Genomic DNA, 27,638 nt, shown 5'->3' on the forward strand with positions numbered 1-27,638 from the left:
AAATGGAAAAGAGAATTTCCCGTGAAAATAGTTCATGGCAGCATGAAAAAATTGTCCATGAATCTTTCTTTATGTTTGTTTCTTGAAATGTCCTGTTGTGAGAGCTTGGGGTTCTGGTAGTGTATGTTATAATGCATGAGGTTCTTTAGCATGAAATTGTATCAAAAGTGATTATGATCTATTTTGAGAAGTGATACTTAACTTTGTTTGAATGTTTCATTAACAAAAGTCCAATTGGAAGCACATTTTAAAGAAATGGAGCAGCATTTATTATATCTTGAAGATCTTTGTGGACAATGTGAATTGCAAAGGTACAAGCATATGCAAATATTACAGCTTGAAAATTACAAGAAGACAAAACGGTAAGTTTGAATATATAAATGGTAAATTTGAATATATTTTATTTACTCACAGAATCCTTTCTATCTTATGTGTAAGCAAACGTTTAACTTTTTATCTTAAGATTGCAAATATTTTCACAAATGTAGCATTCTTCATGGAAAATTATTAAAATTTAGAGTAGGAGTAACTGGAACTTTCTTCTGAGTGAACATGCTTCCGTTTTTACTAAGTAGACATTAAAAAGAAATGTTTTTGTTGTAGGACTTCATCCTTTATTCATCAGTCTCCTGATCTGTCACATTTTCTTAGTACAGAAGAAAAAAAAACCTCTTGCAATAGGAGAGACCAGCTTTTTTTGGACCTGAAATGTTAAATTTGTTGTTCAGGTTGTCACTTTTCTCTCAAGAAAATCAAGAGTATCTTATTTCCCGTTTGCAAATAATTGTAAGATGAATAGCTGTTAGGAATTGAAACAATTGATCACAAAGGAATCCATGATCATTTAATTGTAACTAGAGTTTTGATTTTTAAAAGATACCTTCAAAAATATTTGGCTATAAATTAATTAGATGAATTAGAGGCCTTACAAAGTTGTGTCATAGAAGGTAAGTAGTTATCAGATAAGAATATTAAAGAGTACAGTTAGTCTTTGACTTACAGCCATATGTTTAGTGACCGTTTGAAGTTGCAACAGCACCGAAAAAAGTGATTTATGACCGTTTTCCACCCTTACAACCATTGCAGCATCCCCATGGTTATGTGATCGACATTTGGATGCTTGGCAACTGGTTCATATTTATGATAGTTGCAGTGTCCCCAGGTCACATTTTGCACTTTCTGATAAGTTAACTAAGCAACTGCAGTGATTCATTTAACAGTGGTGGCAAGAAAGGTCGTAAAATGGGGCAAAACTCACTTAACAAACATCTCGCTTAGCAACATAAATTTTGGTCTCCATTGAGGTCATGGACTACCTGTATTAAAAAACGCAAAGGTTTTTATCAGCTCAATTGGTCCATTACAAAATAATATATAATCTAGTTTTCCCTTGATATATTAAATTAGAACTATAATCCCTGACCATTAGATAGAGTCAAGAATAATTGATAAGTGACATATCCTGTCTCCCAGAAGAGCAGTTTAGCTTATTCATTGGATATTGAAGGAAAGGAATATTTGTAGTTCGGGACTAAATTGAGGTGTTCTCTGAGCTTGGTTGTTTTCTGGCAGACGTTTCATTACCAAACTAGGTAACATCATCAGTGCATGTTTCATTTGCCAGAAAACAACCAATCAGAAAGCACTAAGAACTCTCCAATGAAGGCAAAATTGCCAGGAATCGTTGGCTTTGATTGCTTAGTTGCCTTAGGACTGAAGAACAAACTAGAAGTCTGCCTCTGGCATCACTAATCATTCAAACAGCTTATGTATAAGAGTTTTTTTTTAATTGTTCATTCCTTTTGCATCTTGGGAACAATTTGACAAATAAATATCTAAAGTGAAGTAAAACAAACCACAACAGTTAAGTTTTTCATCAGTAAAAGATGAGGTATATACTTTCTGTATAGCAACCAAGGTTACCACAGTTAGCCCAAAGCTAGGAAATGAATTTTACTTTTCTTTTGTTTCAAGAATTTTTTTTTTAATCCCATTTATATCCCACTCTTCTTCGAAGACTCAGGGCGGCTTACAATCTAAGAAGCACAAATCAATGTGCTTAGCAATAGCCTTCATTCTATGTATATGCCTGCTTATTAGGGCTTTCGGGGGCCCCCAAGCGGCATTTTTACAAAGTCAGCTTATTGCCCCCAACAATCTGGGTCTTAATTTTACCTACCTCGGAAGGATGGAAGGCTGAGTCAACCTTGAGCCTGGTGGGACTCGAACCTGCACTAATTGCAGGCAGCTGGTGTTACTTAAGGAGGCATTAGCCCACTGCTCCACCAAGGCTCTGTTGTTATCGTAATTAAATCTTTTGAAATCATGGAAGATTTCTGGCCCTGATGATTTTCCAGTAGGTTTTTATAAAAAAGAATATTGGGATTTTTTTCTATTTTATTGAAAAATTATTTTTGTTATTTTATTGAAAAGTTATTTTTGTCAAAAGTTATTGAAAGTTATTTTTCTTTCAAATAAATCCTACTCTTTAGTTTTATTGTAACAGATATCATTATTCCCAAGATGGACAAAGTTAGTATTTTAATTATAGATCTATTTCTTTGAAAATATCATTATTAAGATTTTACTTTGGATTGTAAATTATAATTTATTTATCTAATTGTGGAACATCTAATTGTGGAACATCTATATAGATATAAAATTCCCAGAGTCTCTGAGAGTCAAGTAAATGTAATAATTTTTATTTTTTATTTATCAAATTTTTATACTGCTCATCACAATTCCATGAATGAGGGCACTGATAGTACCAAATAGTATCAGATTTTTAACAAATATTCTTGCTATAATTCATCATAGAAACTAGCAGCAATGTTTTCTTGGAAGGTTTCAGACAGGTTTTGATTTGGGATTCCTCCAGATGTTATGTTTTGGATTGATGTGATTTATTCAACCTTTCAAGTCATGTGCAATTATTAATGGTGTAGTGTTTCCTTGGGTACAAGCCAATTATCCACTCTTTCTCCCTACCTTAGTATACTGTTTATCAATATTTAAATTAACTTTTTGAAAAAAGGGAAAGAATACAACTTATTGAGCAATAGGGTCATCATTTTTTTGAGTTCTGTTTACAATATAAATTTTCCAGCCTTATTTCTTTTTTTATTTCTGTAAGGAATTAAAATAAGAGCTCAAACTGAATTAATTAAGTAATTATATGCTCTTATCATACCATACATATTATGTGGTTCCCATATATTGTGTCCTCCTGGATTTCAGGAATGGAACTGTGATTCCAGGGCGGGTGTAGTGGCTGTTGTCTTGGTGGCCATTAGGGGCCCTGTTCCAGACATTGCTGGATGTGAAACCCTTTTTGTGAGGCTGGGCCATAAGGATCAGTGGGGATTGCTGCTCAGTTGCCCTCTTTAGCAGCATCTTTGTCTGGGGGAGTTCCCCAGTTTTATGATGTTGGGAGACTCCAATCAGCCTTCTCTGAGCTCCTTGCCCAAGATAGCATAGGAGCCATGGACATGGCCCAACTTATTCATGGCCTTACTCACACGTTATCTCTGGTATTTGCTTCTGGGCAGTGGTGCATGATTTAAATTTCAGGAACATTACCATTAGTACCCTGGTATGGATGGACCACTCTCTCTTGATCTAGAATTCTCCACAGCTGCTCTCCCCCCCCCCGCTACAGATAGGTATAACCTTTTCAGTCATCCTGCCCCACGTACCTGATAGACTCAGTGCAGATTCAGAGGGAGCTTGGGATTTTTCTCAAACTCTGCTACACAATTCAGCAGAGATTCTCATCATGGCCTTTACAGGGGCCATAGATCAAATCATGCCTATGCAGAATATAGGAAAATAAATTGAAAGGGACTTTTTTTTTTGCAATCCACTGATATATTTTCTCAGCATTTTTGTTGTCAATATCCAAATATCCTTTTCAGTATATTTTTGACCTTCAGTAAGATTGATTGTTGACTAGTCACGTTTTCATGACTGTTCTTATTTCCCTCCACTTTCTCAGATTGTTAAATTGGTGTCTCCATTACTGAACACCTCTCTGCTTTTCTCTTTTGTGTTGCAAACCTTTGGGATTCTTCATTCTTTCTGATTTATTTCTGTTTTTTATTCTTTTGGGTAATTGAACTTGTAACTTTCAAAGTCACCTCAGTGCTGAGGAAATTAAGCTGAAACTAGTTACTAATTAAGTAATTAATGAAATTTATTAATGATGAAATTAGCTCTGCCTTTTCTGATTCATTAGTACATTATTGCCTGCTTGTTTGATTTGGCCTGGATATCTCCCACAGCTTAGCTAAATGTACTGTAGAGTAAATTACTTTCTACTCCTGAATATACCTTTTGATATTCTCTATAGCTTCAGGTAAATTCCATGATTAGTATCTGTTTGTCTCAAATGAAAAATATTCTGTTCTTATACTAAGAATATATATCTATGTATATTTCTAGTATAGAGAGTAGGTTTTAAAAATGCCAACTGTTCAGGATGTACTTTGGTAAGGTTTGAATTTTTAATGTACGTATGAGAATGTTTTATTTACTATGAAACTGTAATAGGCTAAGTGAAACAAACATCAAACTGAATGAGTTATATTCATATCTAAATATTGATTCGCTACAAATATGGAATTTATAGTCTTTAAATAAATGAGTAACCAAATTCCCACCTATTGGCATCAATTTCAATTTCAGCTAGTTAATAGACTATCCTGCTATTTTGCTAATGGCATCCATGTTTTGCATCTATGCTGGAACAATAATATGGGGTTTGGAAATAAAAGAATGTTATCTGCAAATATAACCAAGTTATGTTCAATCTCTGACATACATTATGTTTTTCTTTTTCAGGAAAGAACTTGAAATCTTCAAAGGTATTTATAATTGTTGTTGTCAATTCTAAATCTCAAATACTGTATAATGTGTCCCCAGTGCAAGAGCATCTGCCAGCAGTATACATACTTACTCTTCCTCCCCCCTCATATCTGCTCCAAAAGATTGAAAGATTTTTTCAAGCAAATTTCAGGCTTGTACCAGGAATAGGTAAGTGACCAGGAGAGTAAAAATACAAGTATATAACTTCCTTTGAAGAGCTGGCGCAGTGGTTAGAATGCAGTACTGCAGGCTACTTCTGCTGACTGCTGGCTGCCAGCAGTTTGGCAATTCGAGTCTCGCTGGCTCAAGGTTGATTTAGCCTTCCATCCTTCCCGAGGACCCAGATTGTTGGGGGCAATATACTGACTTTGTAAACTGCTTACAGAGGGCTGTAAAGCAGTGTGAAGTGGTATATAAGTCTAAGTGCTGTTTGATGCCAGTAATAAATAAGATCTATACCACTTTCATTATAAGTTTGCTTGCTTCAGCTGTAGCTACCATGAAACAAACTGATCTTGATCAGACTCACTTGCTGTATGTTATCCTGATAGTTGCAATGGAGATCTTGGTAATACAGATAGTTTTTGTTTAATGATAGTAATTGGGACTGGCAACTGTTGGCTAAATAATGCAGTTGTAAAGCACGACATCACATAATTGTACCGATTTATGATGGAAGTTGTGGTACTTCCAGTTGCCATTGCTTAACAGTGAAAGTCACAGTCCTATGGTCATGTGATTGTCTTTTGCAACCTCCCGCCAACTTTCCCATTGACTTTGCTTGTCAGAAGCCTGCAATGAAGATTTCAAATGGTGATCATGTAACTGTGCAACAGTGCAGTCATAATGAATCACAATCACATGACCATCAGGCTGCTATGAAGGCCACAATTACAAGTCTCTGTGTTTGGTGCTGTCATAACTTTGAATGATCACTAAATGAGTTCTTGTTCAATTACTTTAAAGTAGATCATTGGTGAGTGTAAAAGCTTGTGTTATGTGCCATCAGAGGGAATCACGTAAATAAAGATGAGACATAAGCACATTGGCTGGTCTTGAATGTCGAATTCATTTTGTGTACATGTCAATAGGGAGGGAGACTGTTATGCTCTATGGAATGTCTATTGTATCAGGATTTAAGTTATATAGAATATTTGGTTTTTGCTGTACTATTAGTGTAAAATTTTTGGGAGAAAGTGTATAATTTTGCAAAAAAAAAATTATATAACTTTAACAATTATTAGGAATTGCTACATAATATTTCCCTTTAATAAGTGACTGATTTTACTTTAAAATAGCCAATATAATCTAACTTCAATATATAGCATGTTATACATGAAATTTTAGTTTAGAACTTGATAGGAATTGGTATAACAATTATGATGGGCAATGAGAAAGTAAATCTGATTCTGTATTGCTGGATATTAATATGATTTAATGTTATACTTTCATTTTGAAGAATAAAATGATTGCTGAAAGGTAGCATTTATCAGAAGTATTTTCATGCAGTTTATACTTATATATTCAAATTAGCTGTTTGCAGTAAAGCTTTTTTTAAAGTTTTTGAACTTTAGCGAACCAAATTTCATTCTAGTTGTGCTGTTTGTATTCCTGCTGTTTGTTTGCTGAAAGTTTGGAATATTGAACACCCCTTTCCTCCAATGAATCTGTTAAAATGAAATTTATTGCATTTTGACAAGAGATTTTAATTCTTACCCAGTTTTAAATGAATTAATTAAACTTACATGCCACCCATCTTGCCAGGCAACTCTAGGTGGCTTTACAATAATTAAAAAAAATGAATAAAAACAATAAAAGAGTAAAGCAATAAATAGTAACACTATTTTTTTAAAAAATTGACAAAGGCATTTCCCATTAGAAAAGGATGACTTTTTCCCACTATTATCCAGGGGAATGTTTGCTATCCAAAATTGCCTTCTCTTTGGGAGTACAGTACCGGCATGAATACCCGTAAAATCAAAAAAATCTTGTCTATTTCCACTATTATGCAATTCTGCTGTTACGCAAGGAATAGCCCTGTGGGATCAAGTATTATGCTGATGTTCATTTGAAGATTATACAGAGGATTAAATAAAGGTTCTCATAAATCAGAATCCTGTGCAAGGAGAGAGAGAGGAGTTGAACTGACCAAGACTGAGCATACAAATAAGTTCCCAGCAACACTGCAGACAAAAGATTATTCCAGTCTTTTATGTAAAGCAAGTGCAGAAATAATGCACTGTACTTAGATTAGGTGAAAAACATGATTTCATTTCAGACCAAGTCAAGAGCTCCAAGTAAGCGGAGTAAGTTTTGTGGGTTCTGGATATGAGGCAACCAGGTGGGAGATCCTGAAAATTGTTTCTAGTGAACTAACCCCTTTTACTTTATATGCCTTTATGGTCTAGCTAAGAATTTGCTACTCTCAAGGACTGTGTTTATATACTTTGGCACTCCAGCAGTACTCAGCTCATCTACACACAGTAATATCACGCTTTAAGTCTCAGGGGAAAATGTGTCAATTCAGGATCCGAAGAGTGGAAAGAGATAGGATCTGGTTGATACCAGTTGTTAGGATTAAAATTTTGGCGAAAGATGATTCTGTGTTCTTGATTATTTATTTCTCTCCAGAGTCTGAAGTAGCAATGATACAAATCTGCTTGATATATAAATCTCAACTGTTTTAGACTTGGACAGCCCTAGTAGTCTGCATGTGGTCTTTGAACATCTTTTATCTACCTCCTGTTGAATTTAATTGGCACCGTTATTGAAAAGTGGCAGCAGTTTCCTAGCTGATTCTTGCTGTTATATTATTTCTTTCTTAATGATACCGGTAGCTGATAATTATCCTGCTCTTGCCAGACTTACAAGCTGAGTCTAATTATAATTTGTCATCAGGTTCATAAAAGTGTATTTAGGATTTCTAAATTATGATTGTGTATTTTAATGACTATCCAAGTGGTAAAAGCTTTCTTGAACATACTTTGTGTCTGTGTCTGTGTTTGAGTGAAGAATAGGCTTTTACTTCTGGTACCGATCCTTATACTCCACAAAATAACAGACATCAAAATCATTATCACCAGGGACGTATCATGGTTTATAATAATAGTTCTCATTTCATAACATTCAGATGCATTTTTAAATGTTGATATCTGAAAGTTTCTCTGAGAATTAATTTTTGTAATATTTATTTAGCAAACTGACATTTGTATTTCTTTAATTCTCAGGCTCCTCTTTAGCTGCTGCTTACAAATATTTTAACTGCTAATATCTTTATCCTGCCTAATGTAGTCTTTTATGCTTCATCTTTCTGAACTGTAAAACAAAATGAAGCTAACTATATTTTACCTTCATTTGCTGCCATTTTTGCCAGTATAATTGTTAGTTGTGTTTTTGCTATGATTGTCCTTTTGAAAGTAACTTAATAATTGAAATAGTGGAGAAAAACCCCTTGCTTTAAAAGGCACTTCTTTCACTTGCAAAATAATCATCCTGATTCTATTCTATCAATAGCCTTTTGCCTTATTTAGCAGTAATTCCACATCTCCATGACCATTTTGTGCATAAGCATTCATCTCCATTTTGTATATCATGTTTGTTTCATCAGTATTATATAGTGTGTAATGCACTATAACAGTTCCTGCACCCTATAAAGTGGACTGTAGTTCATGAAAGCTAATGCCATAATATATTTGTTAGTTTTACATGACACAAACTCTGTGGTGATTGAAAATCAAACAGTTGATTAAATGCATATTACCAAAAGATTTCTGAGGGGTTTTTTTGAGATTCTGAAGTAAATGGAACAACTTAATTTAACAGAAGCTGTCAGTTGTTATTTGAAATGAGACTTTTCAACATTTTGTATTTCATTGAGTATGTTAATACATGAAAACCAAATTAACCTCAGGAAACCAATATCTCTAACTCATCATTACTGATTAAAATTGCCTTCTACTGCTTAATCACTTGAATAGATTAAACTGTCAGCTAAAGAATTTATCATACACCCTATAAAGTCTAGCTTTCTTGTATTTTATTCTTAACAATATGAATGCTTAGGAAATTTATCTCATATTTTGTTTTTTAAGGTTTAGGAGCCAAGAATCTTTTGGAAAAGCTCCATAACAGTATCACTTATTTTCTGTCCTGTATATATTATGAAATCTGTATCTCCACTATGATACACTGGCAAAAAAAGTGATATTCTTAATAAAAAAGGACCCTTAAAATGTTAGTTAATATTTCAATTTAATTAATAGAAACAATTGTGACATTATAATTGTAATTCATGTTTGGAACCTCCATGTATAATTACTTAAGTGTAGAATTGGAGCACGTATTTAAAAAACAATTTTAAATGTGGGAATATTATTTTTTCCTGTTTAAAAGGATTTACAAAAGGCTTTTTCCACAAATATTCTGATAAGCTCTATTTAACAATGAGATCCTGCTCTTTATTTGGGCAACTACTAGGAACTTGGCATTTTTAGTTAATGACACTCATTTTCTGGAAAGTCTTTTTAGGAGTGATGGCTTTTTTTCTGAGTATTCCTACATAAAATGTTTTGGTAACTTTCCTTTTTGAAAAAAAGACTCAGAAAGCTCACGTTGCGTAGCTAACCAAAAAAAAAAAAAGAATGTTAATATCTGTTGCTCCCATTAGATTAAAACAAATTCTGGATTTTAACGTTGAATCTTGCTATTTATTTAACACAGTGCATTTTTGTTGCTTATATACATGCAAAAGGGGAAAATGCTCTCCTGTTAAGACTAGTTCATAATTTTTCCTGGTAGGGTTATTAAAAAAACCATAATTACTGATAATTTTAAAAGATAAAAGCAAAATAAATAGTTTTTGAAACTAATACCTATTCAGCAGTCGTTTAAGTTGAACAGTGTTATATTTTGCTAAGCTAGAGGTAGCTGAAAGAACACACATTCTTTAGGACTGTATTTTCACCCCTTTCTTCCACAGAATGTGGTATGTTCTCTGATACTACAGCTCATAGCAGCTTGCTTTCAGCTTGGGAGCAGGACTCGAAGGAAGGGGGATTGTAAGTCTTCCTCTTATATGAATGATTAATTGAAAAATGGTATATCATTTTTTGAGAAGACAGAGTGGATATATAGAATCGTTCTTCTTTTTTATATTGGGGAAGATGCACATCACTGGAGCTGCTCGGTAATTGGATGTTTCACTTGACCAGTATTGTGGTTCTGATTATTTGCCCATTCCTTCTGTTATGTTTTCTTCAGGAACCATGGCAAATAATCAAGAGTAATTCTCATAGGTGAAAGTTTATTAAATTGTGTGAAAGCTTGCCATTTATTAAGTTAGTGTTAGACTCCAATTTAAATTGTAAATATATTTTTAAGCTTTTAAAAACTGCCTTAATTGTAGCCTGTAATCTGACATTAGACATTGGTTTTATGTAGCTAAGCTGAATAAAATGAAAAAAAATGTGTAATAAAGGAAAAAGAGGGTTCCTTAATGATGAAGTGAATTTCATTAGCAGAACAACCAAAAATCTAGGCTAATCATGATGCAAGTTGTGTATTAATATAAATTTGTATTACTGTATGTGAAATAAGATCTGCTTAATAGTTATGTAAGGAAAATATTATTAGTGCTAGACATGACTGATTCATTACAGAACTGTACTGGACCCAATAATCAGTAATCTGTTTCTCTTAAATTGTATTTTAAGGCCACTTAATGGCATTGTTTTAGTATGCTTTGGTAGGAGGAGCATGGCTGGAGGGCTCTTTTGGATTTAGTAGCTGCAAAATTACTTGAAACCATTTTTCCTGGCAACATGGTATATGAAATGAAATGTTTGCTTCTCATAGTGGTTTTTGTGTTAAATACAGTGCTAGAAAAGTCCTTCGTTTTGTAAATGAATATTTCCTCCCATGGTCAGACCTGAACCACAGTCAGAATTGCCTTTCAAGTGATCTGTTGGAATGGGATCATTAAAAAAGATACATTTTTATAAATGCATAAGCAAGTCTAAAGGTTGACCTAAGCTGGATATGTCATCCTTCTGTAGAGAATATTTTAATGCAATCAATACTATAGTGGATAGCATTTTCAGGTAACAGCTATCGAGCAATAAACGTATAGACTTCCTCAGGGTTTTTTTTAATGGCCTTTGATGGTGTAATTTCAAAATACAAAAATAATTTAGCATGAATTATTTAATCACTTAAGCATACAGTACTGGCAAATTTTCTCATGACAAAAGTCACATTTTGAATTATTCCTGAATAATTTAGATTTTCTTTTTTTAGTTTCATCATAGCGTTTTATGTAGCAGAAGTCAAACTGTTATGTGGTATATACTTAGTTATTTATTAATGTGGTGTATGCTGCTCATTTCAAAAAAGACTATTGTTTGGGTGGGGTAAGCCAATAGGAAAGTGTTCTTAGTCTAAAATGTAGAATTGAAATATATACAAATTTAGTACTTCACTGGACAAAATGCTCTGTTAGAATGAATATTCAAAAGCTACTTGAGCAGAAAGAAGTATTTTCTCAAGCAACCAAGGGGAAGGCCAGAACACCTAGAAAGGGCTTACACTGACTGTCATCATTTGTCTAGTTCATGTGGTCAACTGGGAGATGGAAATTTGACCTCCAATCAAAGAGGGGCAAATATAATCTTAGCAAATTTGCTGTTTAACAGTTCCTACAGAATAAATCTCCTCCCAATATTCAGCTAGAGCATCTATTTTGATGTGAATTCTTAGTTTCTTGTTCTACTCTTGATTTCACAAGAGAACACTACCACCCACCCTTGCATGTAACAGACTTCTAGATCTTCGTAGATATTGTTCTGTATGTCCTTTGGATGTTACACATGGCAATTCTGTTAATTATTATTCTTGGGGCTTGACTTCCAGATTCCTTACCATCCTTCTGAATCTGCATCAAATTCTCTGGGTCTCTTTGATAAAATGCAGTGCCTATAAGTAGATGCTAGTTTCAGATATGATCTAACCATAGAACTATAATGTAGCCCATTGGAAATGCTCAAAATTACATCTTATTTTAAGTGTTCTTTGCAATTGCTGCAAAAACTGTATAATGAATAAAACAAATTCAACTCTTTTACTGACAATCTGGACTTAATCATGCTCTGATTATTAGATAGGATAGTTTTTTTTAAATCAAAATGGAGTGTGATCCTTTCTGATTTCTGTCCATACATGTTTTAGAGGGCACAACAATATATTGTTAGAGATACATGGTCTTACATTAGAGAAATGAAAGCTAAAGCTGGAGAACCTGGTGGATACATTCCAATTATACCATCACTTTTAGATCCAATTTGGACATGCTTCTAAAGTATGAATTGTAAAAGCATGCTGAAAGTTTAATAAACTTTATTAAATATTTAGCACAGATGCTTGATCCCAGTGCTTCTATACTACGTTACAGATACAAACAAGTTTGAAATGCCAGAAACTATGTCAATTATGATTGCATGATGCCTGAAGAAAGTGGGTAGGTTGAGAACTCTGTGCATATAAGGTAAAGGTTCCCCCGCACATGCGTGCTAGTCATTTCTGACTAGGGGCTGGTGCTCATCTCCATTTCAAAGCCAAAGAGCCAGCGCTTGTCCGAGGATGTCTCTGTGGTCATGTGGCCGGCATGACTAGACGCCAAAGGCGCACGGAACGCTGTTACCTTCCAACCGTAGTGGTCCCTATTTTTCTACTTGCATTTTTACGTGCTTTCGAACTGCTAGGTTGGCAGAAGCTGGGACGAGTAACAGGTGCTCACTGTGCTACGCGGCACTCGGGATTCGACCCGCCAAACTGCCGATCTTCTGATCGACAAGCTCAGCGTCCTAACCCACTAAGCCACCGCATCCCATATAACACCATATTAATTTCTATACTTTTTTGTGAGGGTTCATAACATATGCAGATAATGATACAGTGGGTACTATTACATAATATATTTCAGTGCTTTCTGTGAGGGAAGGCTTACAGCCAGTCAACATTCATTATCCCACCAGGCTCAAGGTTGACTCAGCCTTCCATCCTTCCGAGGTAGGTAAAATGAGGACCCAGATTGTTGGGGGCAATAAGCTGACTTTGTAATAATGCCGCTTGAGATGGGGCTGAAAACCCTAATAAGCAGGTATATACATAGAATGAAGGCTATTGCTAATCACATTGATTTGTGCTTTAAATTGTAAGCCGCCCTGAGTCTTCGGAGAAGGGCGGGATATAAATGAGATTAAAATAAATAAATAAAATAAAATACTGTCAACAATTCATTACTTGAATTGACAGAAAGCATGTCAGTATAAATTGCACTGACCCAATGACGAGTCCCTGTTCTCTGTGTCAGGTAAGAGACAAAAGACTTGCTATCCTAACACTTTTAATGTGAGACAGGTTAAGGGAAGCAAACTTTCACCAGTTGCTCTCCCTAATGTGAGTTGTAGTTGGGAGGACGCAGGCTTGATAACTGTCAAAAGTCTGGTTTGGAGGAAGGGTTTTGCATCGATACATACAGCTTATAGTTTGGTTCCTTCTGGACTCAAGTTTAATTCTACTGTAGATAAACCATCTTTAGAAGAAGGCTGAAAAACAACAAAGCGGAAGGATTGTTACAAGGTACTGGGAAGGAACAATTACACTATGCCTTAATAGCAATATTATTTTTTTTTTAAAAAAAGAGGCACTCCAGTGTCAAAATTGCAGTGTTGTTCTATTTAAAGACAATACCATATATCTAAAAGAGATTTTAAGCTGATACCTTGAGGTGGGAGGGAGAAGCTTGTGCGGTATGTGTATATATCAAAAGATTAAGTGCCATTATGTCAGTGTTGACTCTGAGCAACCACACAGGTAGATTACCTTCATGGTAATCTTTCCTCACTTGTTTCCTTAGATCAGACATGTCAAACTTGTGACGTCACATGACATCGCGCGACGTATCAAGAGCTTTTTCTCCATTGGCGGCAATGGGGTGAGCGTGGTTTCCTGATGATGCGTCCGGCCCGTGGGCTGGCAGTTTGATACCCCTGCCTTAGATTTCCCAATGGTGCCCCCATCACCTCTGTAGTTGAATCCATCCATTTTGCTGCTGCTAGTTCTCATCCTTTTTTTAAGAAAAACTTCTGCCTTTCCCAGCATTGCAGTTTTCTCCAGAAAGCTAGGTTTTCACATAATGTGTCCAAATTTGAGCTTGGTAATTTGTGCTTTGAATGAGAACTTTGGGTTGATTTGTTTGAAGTTCCATTTGTTTGTTTTCTTGGCTGTGGTATTCTCAGGAGTTTTCTCCATTGAGGTTTCAAAGGAAAAGTTACTGTATTCTGTGGTTTAAATAACTTTGGAACTGAATTATAATGCTTTTTCAATACTTGGCTTGGTATCAACCTGTACCATCAATCCCTCCTCCCTGAAAGAATGCTGGAAAAGATGCACAATAAATTGAACAATCAAACCAGGGCATTTATAAACACTTGCTAGAGTTTTCACCATGAGAATTCCTTAGACTGCTCCTGGGCTGTCAAACGTCTTGTGTTTTCCAGAAAGTGTTTTATACAGTTTAAATTAGCAGCTGAACCATGTGTTAGTTGTGATCTTTAATTGAGTTGTAGTAAGTTACTGTATTCCTTTCTTGACATAATATTTTACCATTTTCTACTATGCCTAGTTATTGGAATATGAAAAATAAAACTATTATTACTATTTTTACTAAGCAGGAATTTTATAAAAATAATATCAACTTCATCAAATATAATATAAGTGCTCCTTAACAGCCGGGGAGCGCGCGCGTGCGCAGGACTGCCCTGCCGGCTCCCGCCCGACGCCGGACGGCTCCGCCGATGCTTCCTCAAGAGGGAAGAGCGTGAGGCGCCTGCCATGGCTCCCTGAGGACTCCTTAGGAGCCGGGGAGCGTGCATGTGCGCAGGACTGCCCTGCCGGCTCCCACCAGATGCCAGCCTGCCCTGCTTCCTCCACAGTGAGAGGGGAGGGCGTGCCTTCCCGGGCTCACTGATTTTCCGGCGTATAAGACGAAAAATCTTGAAAATCATCTCAAAAGTTGGGGGGTCGTCTTATATGCCGGAAAATACGGTAATCACCCTTATGCACACCAATTATGCTCTTGTGGGCTGGCAGAAGAATTCAGAGAGCTCCATTCCTAAAGTTTGTTTCCCTTCACTAATGGATTACTTGGTTTCTATACAGAATTAAGAGAAATAATAAACTGCACAATCCTGTTTGTTCCATTTGCACAGAATTCTGTATTCAGCTGTATGCAATATTTTGTGCATGGCTAACAAATGTAATGCATAAATATGAGACTGTTCTAATGTGACATTGTTAATATTTTGTGACTTCAAGTCAATGTTGACTCCTGGTGCCTGCACTTTTCTTGGTAATGCTTTCAGAAATGGTTTGCCCTTGCCCTCTTCATTGGACTACAAGAGAGTGATTGACCCAAGGACACCCAGCTGGCTTTGTGTCTAAGTCTCATGGGCTGTATGAGGCCCTGGACATCTAATAATGTGGCCCCACATATTAAAAAATATAAAGAAATAAAGGAAATTCATATACATTCTATTATATATTTTATATGTGACCCAAGACAATTTCTCTTCACTCAATGCTTCCCAGGCAAGCCAAAAGGCTGACAACCATGTTATAATGCAGGGGTGTTAAACTGGCGGCCCGCAGCCGGATGTGTCACACCCACCCCGGCTCCACAAAGGCAAAAAGCGTTGCAATATGTCACGATACATCACGTGACACGATCGAGTTTGACACCCGTGCTATAGTGGATAGATCCTGTCTTGTCAACTTTGATACAATTTTAAGAGTCTGTAATTGCAAATAATTTGTAATAGAAGCAGGGATTTTCAGTGATAATTTCCAATCATCTTAATGTTTCATAATAAGTATTTTCCCAACTTTTCTTTGTATGGCCCAGCATTAATTATTTGCACTGGTTTCTCCATTGTCTTAAACTGAAGTACAGGGCAGAAAATCTTTATAAATAGTGTTTTTATTTCTTGATTGCTTTGGTTATAGGAGGGATATAGGCAAAAAATTGAAACCTCTGTTACCTTTATGTTGAATATAGCAGTTGAACTTTGTATAGATGCTTGCATAGAATCCGGAATTCATATTATGTGTTGAAGTGCATTCATCTATACAGTATAGATTAAAAGAGAAATGAGGAAAAATGATATAGATCTTGTCTCCAAAATTTCCTCATCCCCATTTGTAAAAGTTTATTTTTTTTGCCAGTCCTTGTTTTTTATCTTCCTTGGAGGATCATAATATTCTTTTCTCCAAAATGCGCAGCTGAGAAACGTTACTGAAGAGGAAAAATGCCTTATCATTGTGAACATGGAAAGTACAGGCTGACATCTTGAGCTGACGTTAATTACTACTCTAAACAGGCAGATTGTCTTTCTATATAGACTGTGGAGAAATCTCATTTCAACAAGATTGCAAGACTTGTTTGTATTGATTAGAAAAACATTTGCACTTCTTTGATAGAACTGATTGCTACTGTTTAGCTACTAGTAGAATATGTTATGTTGCTAGTAAATCTTCAGAAATGCAGAGTTGGTTCATTATTTTGCAAGATGCTGCAACCTTTATGAGAGAAAGTGTAGGAACTCAGTAATTCCAAGTGCTTCTTTTAAAAAAGCTAAATTTCATTGCCATGGGTCCAGATGTTCTCTGAAAAAGGTCATGTATTCTGTTAAGTAGCACAGGATACATTGCTTTAACACAAGGAAAGCCTTTGGACAATAGCCAGGCTCTTTGTCTATATCCATGTTTATATTTTGTATAACTTGTATTTCATACTACAATTGGATTTCTTTCTAATTATTAATTTAAAATGCTTTTTTAAATACAAAATTTAGACCTGAGTCCTTACTTAATGAGTTTAGAATTGCAGGATCATGGCTTTGGTTTTGGCCTTTATATTCCTTAACATTTTCCTTTATTTCAGTATTATTTCCTTCATTATGTATTAGACCATTTCTTACATTTAATACTGAATAAATATAAACATTTTAATAAATATAGTGTGTTTACACTTGTCTGAATGAGTATTAACATTCAGGCATGTACAAATGCACTGCAGCAACCCAGAACATCAGAAAAAGGAAACAGATCACCTATACAACATCTTCCAGCAAAGTGGATACTCACACAACTTTATCCAAATTGTCTGACCATGTAAACCACTATAGCACAGTTAATATAAGTTATGAAAAGGTTAACACTAGCAAAGATCAGAACAACTCAGAATCAACAGCCAGACTATTATAACCATATAGCATCACCCATCAGTATAGGACACAAACCAACTAAAATCTCCCAAAGCATCTTAGGTAAAGTAAAAGACTCAGGAGCCCAAGACAAAACGAAACAAAAAACCGGAGTCATCTACAAGATAGGACTGAAACAGCCACTATGCAGGACAGACAGGCAGAAGAGCAGAGCACCAACTATGAACACCCACTAGCAATCAAGAGGACACGATCAACACTTCTTAATCTCACCAACATGGACCATAGTTTGAACTGGGAAATTGTGAACATCCTAGAATTCAAAAAAGCTAGGGAATTTCTGGAAGCTAGGCCATTTCAACAGATCAGTCATCAATAAACACAGAAATAAAGCATATTTACATAATGTGTCCTTTTAAAAAGACAATAAAAAGCTAAGGAAACAGACCAAAATACATCCTTTTCAGCAGCCAACATTCATTCTAGGGATTAACACCGGGCAGTCAAGCTGTAAACAATTTCCTAATCAAGAAACTACCAAGGAGAAAATCACACTTCCACCATTACTGGTAGGGCAAGCTACTGCATATAAAACCCTACTCATTAGCACTGGTGATGTTACTTGTTGGGTAATTAAATGTCTGCAAGCAAACAAGCAAACTCAGAGAGCACTAAGCTCAACCCTGAGTTACATATATTCTCTACTGATGGAACAGCAACAGAAATCATGGAATTGTCTTTGATATTCTTGCTCTTAATTGCAATGTATCTAATAGTATAAAAGGCTTGCTTATATACTGTCAAACTAAAAAAATACACATAAAGTACTAGATGCTTTTTATGCCCACACTCAGTGCTTTTTTTGTAATAGAAAAAGGTGCCGGAACTCACACGTCATACAACCCGCCTTGTCTACCCTACAAGGTTTCATCCAAAAAAGGTGCCGGAACTCCGTTCTGAGCGTTCTATGAGAAAAAAAGCCCTGCCCACACTTACAAGTATATTTTAGTAAAATTAAGTAAAAAGAGTTTTGCTTGTAATCTTTTCTGTAATTTATCTGGAATACCATGTTTCCTTCTGCTGTTCTTGCACATTTTCTGTGCAACACCCCTAGATATTTACTTCAGTGTTCTTATGATCTCTGAAAAAAATTTTTGACAGTAACTAGGTAAATACAGTAGGTGTGTAGAACATGAATTAAAAAGTTATAGTGCAGTTGTTGATAGATATTTTTGTAGCAATTGTTGATGTGCCATATTTATTTATTTAGCATGTGGCATACATGGGCTAGCAATATATATTAACATTTCATCTAAATTAGTAGAGCACAGTAAAATATGAATGTTAAAAAGATCTATGTTCAAATATCAATGTCTAGGCCATCTAATCATTGAAGCGTAGCATCATTTATATTAAAAAAGATCAGGTACTGGACCAGTATATGCCCTCAGGTTACAGCTGGTCATGATATGATCTACAGTTTGACATGGGACCCCATTGTCACACTGAGGGGAGGATACTACGCCCCATTTATACAGAGACTCATGGTGTGTATGGTGTGAATCCTATTCAGGATTGTCTATTGCTAACATGATTAAGAGCCTGGCACCCAGACTACTCTGCTGTGCCATAAATTAGATATAATACTAGAACTTGATCTGATAGCTATATTGTGCTTTTTATGACATGCTATATTCATGTGACAGTTTTGTTGAAAAACAGTTTCAAGAGTATCACTTTCATATTCCGCTGCTTTTTTCTTGTGGGATTAAATATTTTTACGGTATATTTTAGCTGAGAATAGAACTGTAACTATTACAGGTTAGATCTATGTTAAAACTCTTTGTTTCCCGAGTCCATTAAAATTATATGCAAGTTCAATTAAGGAAGTAGGTCCAAAGGGGGAAGGATTATCAGTCTTTTCTGGCCATTTAATAAAGAGTTTTACTTGTAACCCATGACATTTTAAAGATTGGAATGCACAAGATTGATTGAGAGGTTTAGGAATTGCAAAAAGGTTGCACAAACTCCATATCTTATTTTACTGCTGATGGAAAGAAGGGAGCAGATATTATGATAGTTTTAGGGGAAAATGTAGAAATCTGTAAGGCTTTTCTAAAAAAAAAAGAAGAATTGCAACTCTCCTTAAGAATAGGTCTAGCATTTGCTTTGGGGCTTTTTGTCTTAAGTAGAAACAGAGGCAAATGGAACAAAAGCAAAACACAAAATCTGTTACCTAAATGCTGATGTCCTTGGCTGAGAAGGGCTCCTATTCAGTGGAGTAGGGAACTTTTTAAGAGCTACTTTAGGATTTTCTACTTTGTCTAAGGATTATAAGAGATATTGCTGATGACTTTATGATATCCAAAAGTGGCTATTGCTGGCATTTGGGGATTTTTTTTTGAGCTTTATGTTTTAAGAAGACTATAAGGGGCAGAACCTGTTTAATACATACATTTCAAAGTTTGGGGAAAATAAATCATTGCAAAGAATGCAGTAAGAGATTACCTACTATGATGTACTATGAATTTCTGTATTAAAAAAGTCTTGATACTGACTTATTTGATATTGAATTGTTTTTCTAGCTAGCACTGAATTTAGTCTTGGATAATTAAGAAATTTCAAAACCTGAGACACAACGATTTGCTTTATAATATTTCTGATTTTAATTTCATGATTTACTGAGATACAGTTGTGTATAAAAATGCTTCTTTAAGTGCTAAAATAACAGTATTTCCTTTATTTCCCTGTTTCAGCTGAACTTGACACAGAGCATGTTCAGAAAGTGCTGGACATGGAGCACACCCAGGAAATGAAGCTAAAGGAGCGGCAGAAATTCTTCGAAGAAGCTTTCCAGCAGGACATGGAACAGTACCTCACCACAGGCTATCTGCAGATAGCTGAAAGACGGGGCAAGTATTGAAACCTTTCGGTTTAAGACTCCAGGTAAATATCTCTCCAGCTAAATCACAAAGCACAGACTCACTGAGCCGCCCCAACATTCCACTGGATTTTGTACTCTTTTTATGTCTTCCACACATACAGTCTTACTCAAAAAGATTAGAATGAGTGATGTGCTCAAGGGTACTCCTTTTCAAGAAATGACTAGTTGGTACTAAGTATAATCAGAATAAAAAAAACCCCGGGTGTTCTGTCTTACGCCTTTGCTCTAGTTCTAAGACTAGAGCAGCCAATGTGACCGTTGTTCATCTGGGAAGCAAGAATTAATATATTGAACCATTCAACCTTTAAACAGAGAAGTTACAGCTTACGTCTCCTGTTTAACTATTCTCTTGCAAATCAGTGAGCTAGATGGCAGAAAGTACAGCTGAAGCATAACTTGTGTCTTGCTTCTCATCAAGAGAAAAAGTTAATCAGAAATCTGCTCTGCCCCAAAGGAACCAAATAAATAAAGAAGAATAGAGCATGTTCTGCTTCTCCCTAATGGGAGAACCCATTAGCAGGATGTGAACACACAGGGCTCTTCCTTGAGCTCCCCCATGTAACTGTTACTGTGATGACTATGGTCTTTGGTATCTCCAAGTAACTTCTGTAACAAGATATTCATATTTGCATTACATTACCTTTTTATGGAAGCTGTGGGCATTGTTGTTTCCTGAATTGATTAATTGCATTATTTAATGAAACACTGTACAAAAAAATATTCTTATATCTGCTCTGAGCTTTGCTTTGTTCTGCTTCATTTGGATCGCACAAGAGAGAGAGAGAGAGACTTCCTGTCTTTTTAGCAGCATATATAATTCTGTGTCTTTCCTTAAGAATTAATATTCTGCCTTGAAGGATGTTTATTTCTGGCCTAAAGTCACCCAGTCCTAATCCACGACTTAACCTTATACCAATCCCTATTCCCTTTTCTCCTTTACTTTCTATACCAGACCATGCCGGTTTTTTTTCTTTCTCCTAGGGCAGACATGTCAAACTCGTGACATCGCGCGATGTATTGGAGCTTTTTCCCCATTGCTGGCAATGGGGTGGGCGTGGTTTCGTCATGATGCGTCCGGCCTGCGGGCCGGCAGTTTGACACCCCTGTCCTAGGGTAACCGATTTGGCCCCTTCACAATTTTGGATGATGTTCCAGCGACTTTGTTGTTATGCTATACATGAAATTTCTGGAATGTAAAACAGATTGATAGAAAAGTTACTCAGTAGTTCTATTAGTTAGTGGAAAATGGGACCAGGAATGTGCAGACCTTGGTGGAATATTCTGTTGTTTCCTGGAATGTCTAATCCTGAGAGTGATTGGCTTTCTATAAGTCTGGATCATTGATTATACTTCTAGAACATGAGGAATGCCTTTAAGGAAAGAGAGAGGGAACATTCTGGGAAACATAGAATCTTTCTATTATGGAATTTGATAGCTATAATCTCCTTGTAATCATTTAATTATAATTACATTTTATTTGTCTCAGTGTTAGAAACTTCTAAGAAACATAACTCTTTATAAAAGGTTTCAAATCAATTGTTACTCCAAACTATTTTTCTGAAACTCGTAAGTCCTGATTCATCCTTTTAGGCGCAGAGAGAAAATGGGGGTAAAATTTTAATTTTACAACCATGAAGGCCTAAATATGGATAAATTTGATGATTTATTTTTTTTCTAATTTCAGAGCCAATAGGGAGCATGTCTTCCATGGAAGTGAATGTGGACACATTGGAACAAATGGACCTCGTGGATATGTCTGATCAAGAAGCCTTAGATGTCTTTCTTAATTCTGGAGCAGAGGATAATTCTTTGCTATCTGCAATGATAGGTAGGTGTTTCTCATTGTATTAAATGAACAAACACAGTAGAGCTAATTGACTCTTTCTGGTGGGATAGATTAGTTTTAAATCAAAGAGATATTTTTTCTTGTAATCAAAGCATGTACTAGATGCAAGGCTACTTGATGTAATACTATTGTATTGGCTTAGAAGAGGCTCTCTTAGGGGGTCTCACTTAGGCTATCTGAGAACACCCATTATACCTACACAGCATCATGGGTTTAAGTTTTCTGCTGGCAGCATGTTAGATAATAGGAAATGAGCTGTAAAATCCAGAGCCCCCAATTCATTTGGACGCTAGTTGAGACTAGCATTATTAAAATAAGCCAGATGCAAAGCCAGTATTAACATAGCAACCCAATTACAGCAAGGTCAGAATCACACACAAACAAATGCACTTTTTGTCATGGTTCCGACAAATGAAACTCTTCAAAGTACTTCAAGGCATTTTTACCTTAAAGAATCTTTTTATATGAGTAGCACAGCTTCGGCACCTACATGGTCGAAGCCAAAATCTGAATTCCCCTCCCCTAAACACATAGTATCAAAGCACAATTCCCTCCTCTGATTAACAGTCATAAATCACATTCTCCAATTAGTTTGAAATGCAGGCTTTCCCTCCAGTTCTCCAACCCACCATTTCTTTATCATCTCATGTTTCAAAAGCCCCTGAATTGTTATGTCTAACTAACTCCCATTACATTCCTCCTCCTCCCCCATTGTCATCTAAAAAGGCTGCATCTCCCTATGTTATCAAAGCAAGAACATCCGATGTTAGCAGCGCTGATACTTTTATATAAAGAAATAAACTAATTTTATGCGAGATATTACAAAAAGCCAGCTTTTTGATCCTGTTATCTTCGTACCTCCTACAGAATTTGGGTACATTGTATGTAATCATTTGAGTTACCTGTCTTGACAGCAGAAGGGAGTCGTAAAAGTTCTTTGGGTGAGCTACATAATTTGGCTTAAAAGGTTTAAATAAGTTTGTTTTGCATATCATAATATAGTAAGATACACAGCTGCAGCTGAGTCACATTAACACGTCAGTTAGTAAGGAATCTTAGGAAACTGGTTTTTTCTAGCAAGATGTATAATAGTCTTATCATAATATATTCAGAAGAAGGCTCTCTGATATCGAGGCAATTCCAAGATAGCAAGCTAGCTACTGGAAACTACATTTAAATCATTTTGCATTTCTACAGCAGAATGCTATTTTAGAATCTGTCCTCCGTGTTCACGTTGCATTGATAAAAAGAGTTCTGAGGAAAGACCTTGTTAGTGTTACAAAGCTCTGGATGTGCTTCAGAGTGCGCAGGGCTTTCTCATAGTATTTGCTAGCCACTACCTGAAGCAGCAGCAACTTTCCACATTCTGAAAAATATGTAGTTTGATTTAATTACATTAGCTGAAGGGTGCTAATGTATGTGAAGATCTGAAACATTTCTTTCCCTGCAAATCCAAAGTCTGTGTAAGCCCTAGTATTTATCAAATATTGTTAAGGGAGCCACAAGGCAAAAAGTGAAGATTCCACTCTACGGAGTTCAGACTCCTGAGACAAGGATGCTTTTGGCACACATGTAGAGAACTAGAACATTTCTCTCAAGAAATTAGATTGTTCCGATTTATAAAATAAATAAATAAATATGGACCTAATGGACACCAACAGAGGTCCTCCGATTGCTCTGTAGGGGAATCACATAAAAGATTTGGCCAGAGGCCTCCCTTTATGAAAACTATCTTCCTTTTCTTTTCATCATTTAAAAAAGATTTGAAGAAAGGTTTTTTTTTAAGCTGGTTCACTAGCAATAATAACTTCCCATAATATACAATAAGACCATTTCTTTTTTTAAAATACGAAATACAATTGGAGAACAGATAATTTTGTTTTCGAGCTGTGGCGCGCTCCGATCCTCTGGCTCTCACCTGCCCTCCCGGGGAAGGGGGAGGGCAGACACCTGAGCTTAGGCTGATCTATTTAAATGCCAGGTCTGTTGTGAATAAAGCTCCCCTCATCCATGATTTGATCGAGGAGGAAGACGCAAACCTGGCATGCATCACAGAAACTTGGTTGAGCCCAGAGGGAGGGGTCCCTCTGATTGATCTATGCCCTCCAGGTTTCCGTGTGCTACATCAACCTCAGGCTCAGGGTAGGGGAGGTGGCGTGGCGATCATTATTAGAGAGACCCTCCCTCCACGGGAGGCCACTGCCCCTCAGATAGATGGATGTGACTCCCTCCTCTTAAGGTGGGGTCCTGGTGGTCAGTTGGGCCTGCTACTTTCATACTTCTCTCCAAGCTGCGCAGCAACGGCTTTGCCCAGGCTACTTGACGCCCTCTCGGGATTGGCAGTTGAATTTCCCAGACTTATGGTTCTGGGAGATTTTAATCTGCCTTCCCTGGGCGGTACATCGGAGGTGGCCCGAGAGTTCATGGCTTCCATGATGGCCATGGACCTGACCCAAATTATTCAGGACCCGACGCACGAGGGGGGAAACACACCTGATCTTATTTTTATCTCTGGGCAATGGCTTAATGGTCTGGGGGGGGGGTTACTCCAACATCTCAACCCCTTTCATGGACAGACCATTATCTCCTGCGGTTGGGCCTCCGTCACGTCACCCCCCCATTGTCAGGAGGCGGAACCAACCAGATGGTTCTGCCCCAGGCGCCTGATGGACCCAGATAAGTTCCAGATGGCACTTGGATTGATTCCTACCTCCCTCTCCCACAGCCCGGTCGAGTCCTTAGTTAATGCCTGGCAACAGGCTGCCTCAGAGGCTCTCGACCGCGTTGTGCCTTTGCGGCCTCTGACCCGGCGCAGGTCCTGGCTCGCTCCTTGGTTCTCCAAGGACCTGCGGGAGATGAAACGCCGGAGAAGGGGCCTAGAGAGCATTTGGAGAACCAGTCGGTCCGAGTCTGACCAAACACAGTTAAGATCCTTTTCTAGATCTTATCTTGTGGCAATGGAGGTGGCAAAGCGCGCTTACTTCACCCTCATTGCGTCCGCAGATAACCGCCCGGCCGCCCTGTTTACGGTGGTCCGCTCCCTTTTAAATCAAGGGACGGGAGAGGACCCCTTACGAGGACGGGCTGAGGAATTTAGTAAATATCTGGTGGACAAAATTGCTCAGATTCGGGCTGGTCTGGACTCTGACTGGGCAGTATCTGACGAGAGGAAAACGATGAGTTTGGCCGAGAACATTTGTGAAGAGTTTGATCCTGTGACTCCGGATGAAGTGGACAGGATCATGGGGAAATTAAGTGCCGCCACGTGTTTGTTGGACCCGTGTCCCTCCTGGCTGGTCTGTGCCTCTCGGGAGGTTACACGAGGCTGGATCCTAGCAGTTATCAATGCCTCACTAAGTGAAGGGTACTTCCCTGCCGCCTTGAAAGAGGCGGTGGTAAGGCCCCTCCTTAAGAAACCTGCATTGGACCCAGCTATTTTAAATAACTTCCGTCCTGTCTCCAACCTTCGCTTTCTTGCGAAGGTCGTTGAGAGCGTGGTGGCACGGCAGCTCCCTTTGGTTCTGGAGAAAACTGAGTATCTGGATCCGTACCAATTGGGTTCCAGGCCCGGGTATAGCACGGAGACGGCATTGGTCGCGCTGGTGAATGATTTCTGGCGGGCCCGAGATAGGGGTTATTCCTCTGTCCTGGTCCTATTAGATCTCTCAGCGGCTTTCGATACCATCGACCACGGTATCTTGCTGCGTCTTGAGGGGTTGGGAGTGGGAGGCACCGTTCTGCGGTGGTTCTCCTCCTACCTCTCGGGCCGTTCGCAGACGGTGTTGGCAGGGGGGCAGAGGTCAACCCCTAGACCCCTTAGTTGTGGGATGCCTCAGGGGTCAGTACTCTCGCCTCTCCTGTTCAACATCTATATGAAGCTGCTGGGAGAGATCATCCGTGGCTTCGGGGTGAGGTATCATCAATATGCTGATGATACCCAGCTTTTCATCTCCACCCCGAACCAACCCAGTGAGGCCCTCGATGTGATGTCCCGTTGCCTGGAAGTGGTACAGATTTGGATGGGAAAGAACAGGCTCCGGCTCAACCCAGCCAAGACTGAGTGGCTTTACGTACCGGCATCTCGTTTAGTCCAAGAGGTTCCATCTTTGGTTATAGGAGGAGAGATGTTACCTCCCGTTGATAAAGCACGCAATCTAGGTGTCCTCCTGGATTCACGACTCAGTTTTGAAGATCATATTGGAGTCGTGGCTAGGGGGGCATTTGCCCAGATTCGCCTGGTACGCCAGTTGCGCCCCTTTCTGGACCGAGATGCCCTACGTACAGTCACCCACGCACTTGTTACCTCCCGTATAGATTACTGCAATGCTCTCTACATGGGGCTGCCCTTAAAGACCACCCGGAGGCTTCAGCTGGTGCAGAGTGCGGCTGCACGGGTAGTGATGGGAGCACCCCGATACTCCCATATTACACCCCTCCTGCGTGAGCTGCATTGGTTACCGGTTGCCCTCCTGGTGAGATTTAAGGTGCTGGTACTTACCTTTAAAGCCCTACATGGCTTAGGCCCGGGATACTTGCAGGACCATCTGCTGCGGAGAACGAATTCCCATCGCCCAGTACGCTCACACAGAGAAGGCCTCCTCAGGGTACCGTCGACTAGACAATGTTGGCTGGCGACCCCCAGAGGGAGGGCCTTCTCTGTGGGAGCGCCAGCCCTGTGGAACCAGCTCCCCCTTGAGCTTCGGATGGCTCCAGATCTCCAGTCCTTTCGCCGCGGCCTGAAAACACTCCTTTTCCACCTGGCTGACCTGGACTGACAGGGATTTTAATTATGTTTTTAATTTTTTAACTCTAATTTTTAATTTATTTTAATTTTAATTTTATTGTACAGAGGCCTTTAATTTTAATTTTATCTTAAGTTCTGTATTTATTGTATGTTATTGTTGTTAGCCACCCTGAGTCCTTCGGGAGATAGGGCGGCATATAAGCCCCAATAATAAATAAATAAATAAATAATGAGAAGCACTATAATCTTTATTCCCATTCTTTTGCCGTTTACTTTTCCTACATTTTTTAAAAAAAGAATATTGTACAAGATACATATTTTTAATCTGTAACACATATTCTTGCAAAGCACATAAAATGAACAGATGTGGTTCAAGTACCTGTAGCTCAAGTTCTTCAAGTAGTGATCACCAAGAAGTCAGCTAGCCCATCTGCATGGCCCATTTGCTGTTCAAGGTTCCTTTTCAGGGATCTGCTACATCAGAAACTATGAGAGTTTAGGGAGAACATGCCAGCTATGTCAGATTCCCACCAAAAGAGCTGTTACAAAGTTGGGAATGCCCTAAATCAGGGCTTTTGAAACTTTTCACCCATTGTCCCACTTTTGGGGTATGGCAACATCCGAGTACCACCAGTCACCTAGCAAGGTGTCAAAAACTTGATGACCAAAAAAAAGGGGAAAAAAGTGATAAAGTACAGGTAGTCCTCGACTTACAACAGTTCGCTTGGTGACTGTTTGAAGTTACAATGGCACTGAAAAAAGTGCCCCCAAAGCCACAGCCTAACAGGACACCTGCCTGCCTGCCGGCGCTCTTCCTCCTGTCCAAGGTTTTCATTGTTGTGAGCATTTCTGTTGAGGCTTGGCAGCGGGGTGTGTGTGTGTGGGGGTGTTTGGTTTTTATTTCTCCCCCTCTGCTGGGTGGTTGCAGCAGGTTTTAGTCACTTCACATGACCCTGGGACACT

At 37.9% G+C, this 27,638-nt stretch overlaps 1 protein-coding gene and 1 long non-coding RNA gene across 7 annotated transcripts in view; one reads left to right on the plus strand and one right to left on the minus strand.

Annotated features, from left to right (window-relative positions):
- Window positions 1–27,638, plus strand: part of DTNBP1 (dystrobrevin binding protein 1) — a 54,213-nt gene that overhangs the window by 23,863 nt on the left and 2,712 nt on the right. For 3 of the 4 annotated variants that reach the window (XM_083360677.1, XM_083360676.1, XM_083360675.1), the window contains exons 6-9: window positions 230–362; window positions 4,840–4,862; window positions 19,898–20,053; window positions 21,770–21,913. In XM_083360677.1, the coding sequence (XP_083216803.1) occupies window positions 230–362; window positions 4,840–4,862; window positions 19,898–20,053; window positions 21,770–21,913 (456 nt within the window). Of the gene's footprint in view, window positions 1–229; window positions 363–4,839; window positions 4,863–19,897; window positions 20,054–21,769; window positions 21,914–22,798; window positions 22,874–27,638 lie in introns of those variants that run through there. The other variant, XM_083360678.1, reaches the window with a different exon arrangement.
- LOC310639194 lies at window positions 369–27,116 on the minus strand. 3 transcript variants are annotated; one of them, XR_014492254.1, is made up of 3 exons: window positions 27,055–27,116; window positions 1,259–1,316; window positions 369–799 (listed from the first exon to the last, which is right to left on the minus strand). It is a non-coding gene; the product is annotated as an uncharacterized lncRNA (long non-coding RNA). The 3 variants fall into 3 exon arrangements; XR_014492255.1 differs by lacking the exon at window positions 27,055–27,116 and adding an exon at window positions 13,395–13,457; XR_014492256.1 differs by lacking the exon at window positions 27,055–27,116 and adding an exon at window positions 3,696–4,811.

The sequence above is a fragment of the Vipera ursinii genome (genome assembly GCF_947247035.1).
Source record: "Vipera ursinii genome assembly, chromosome: 3".
Taxonomy (NCBI): Eukaryota; Metazoa; Chordata; class Lepidosauria; order Squamata; family Viperidae; genus Vipera; species Vipera ursinii.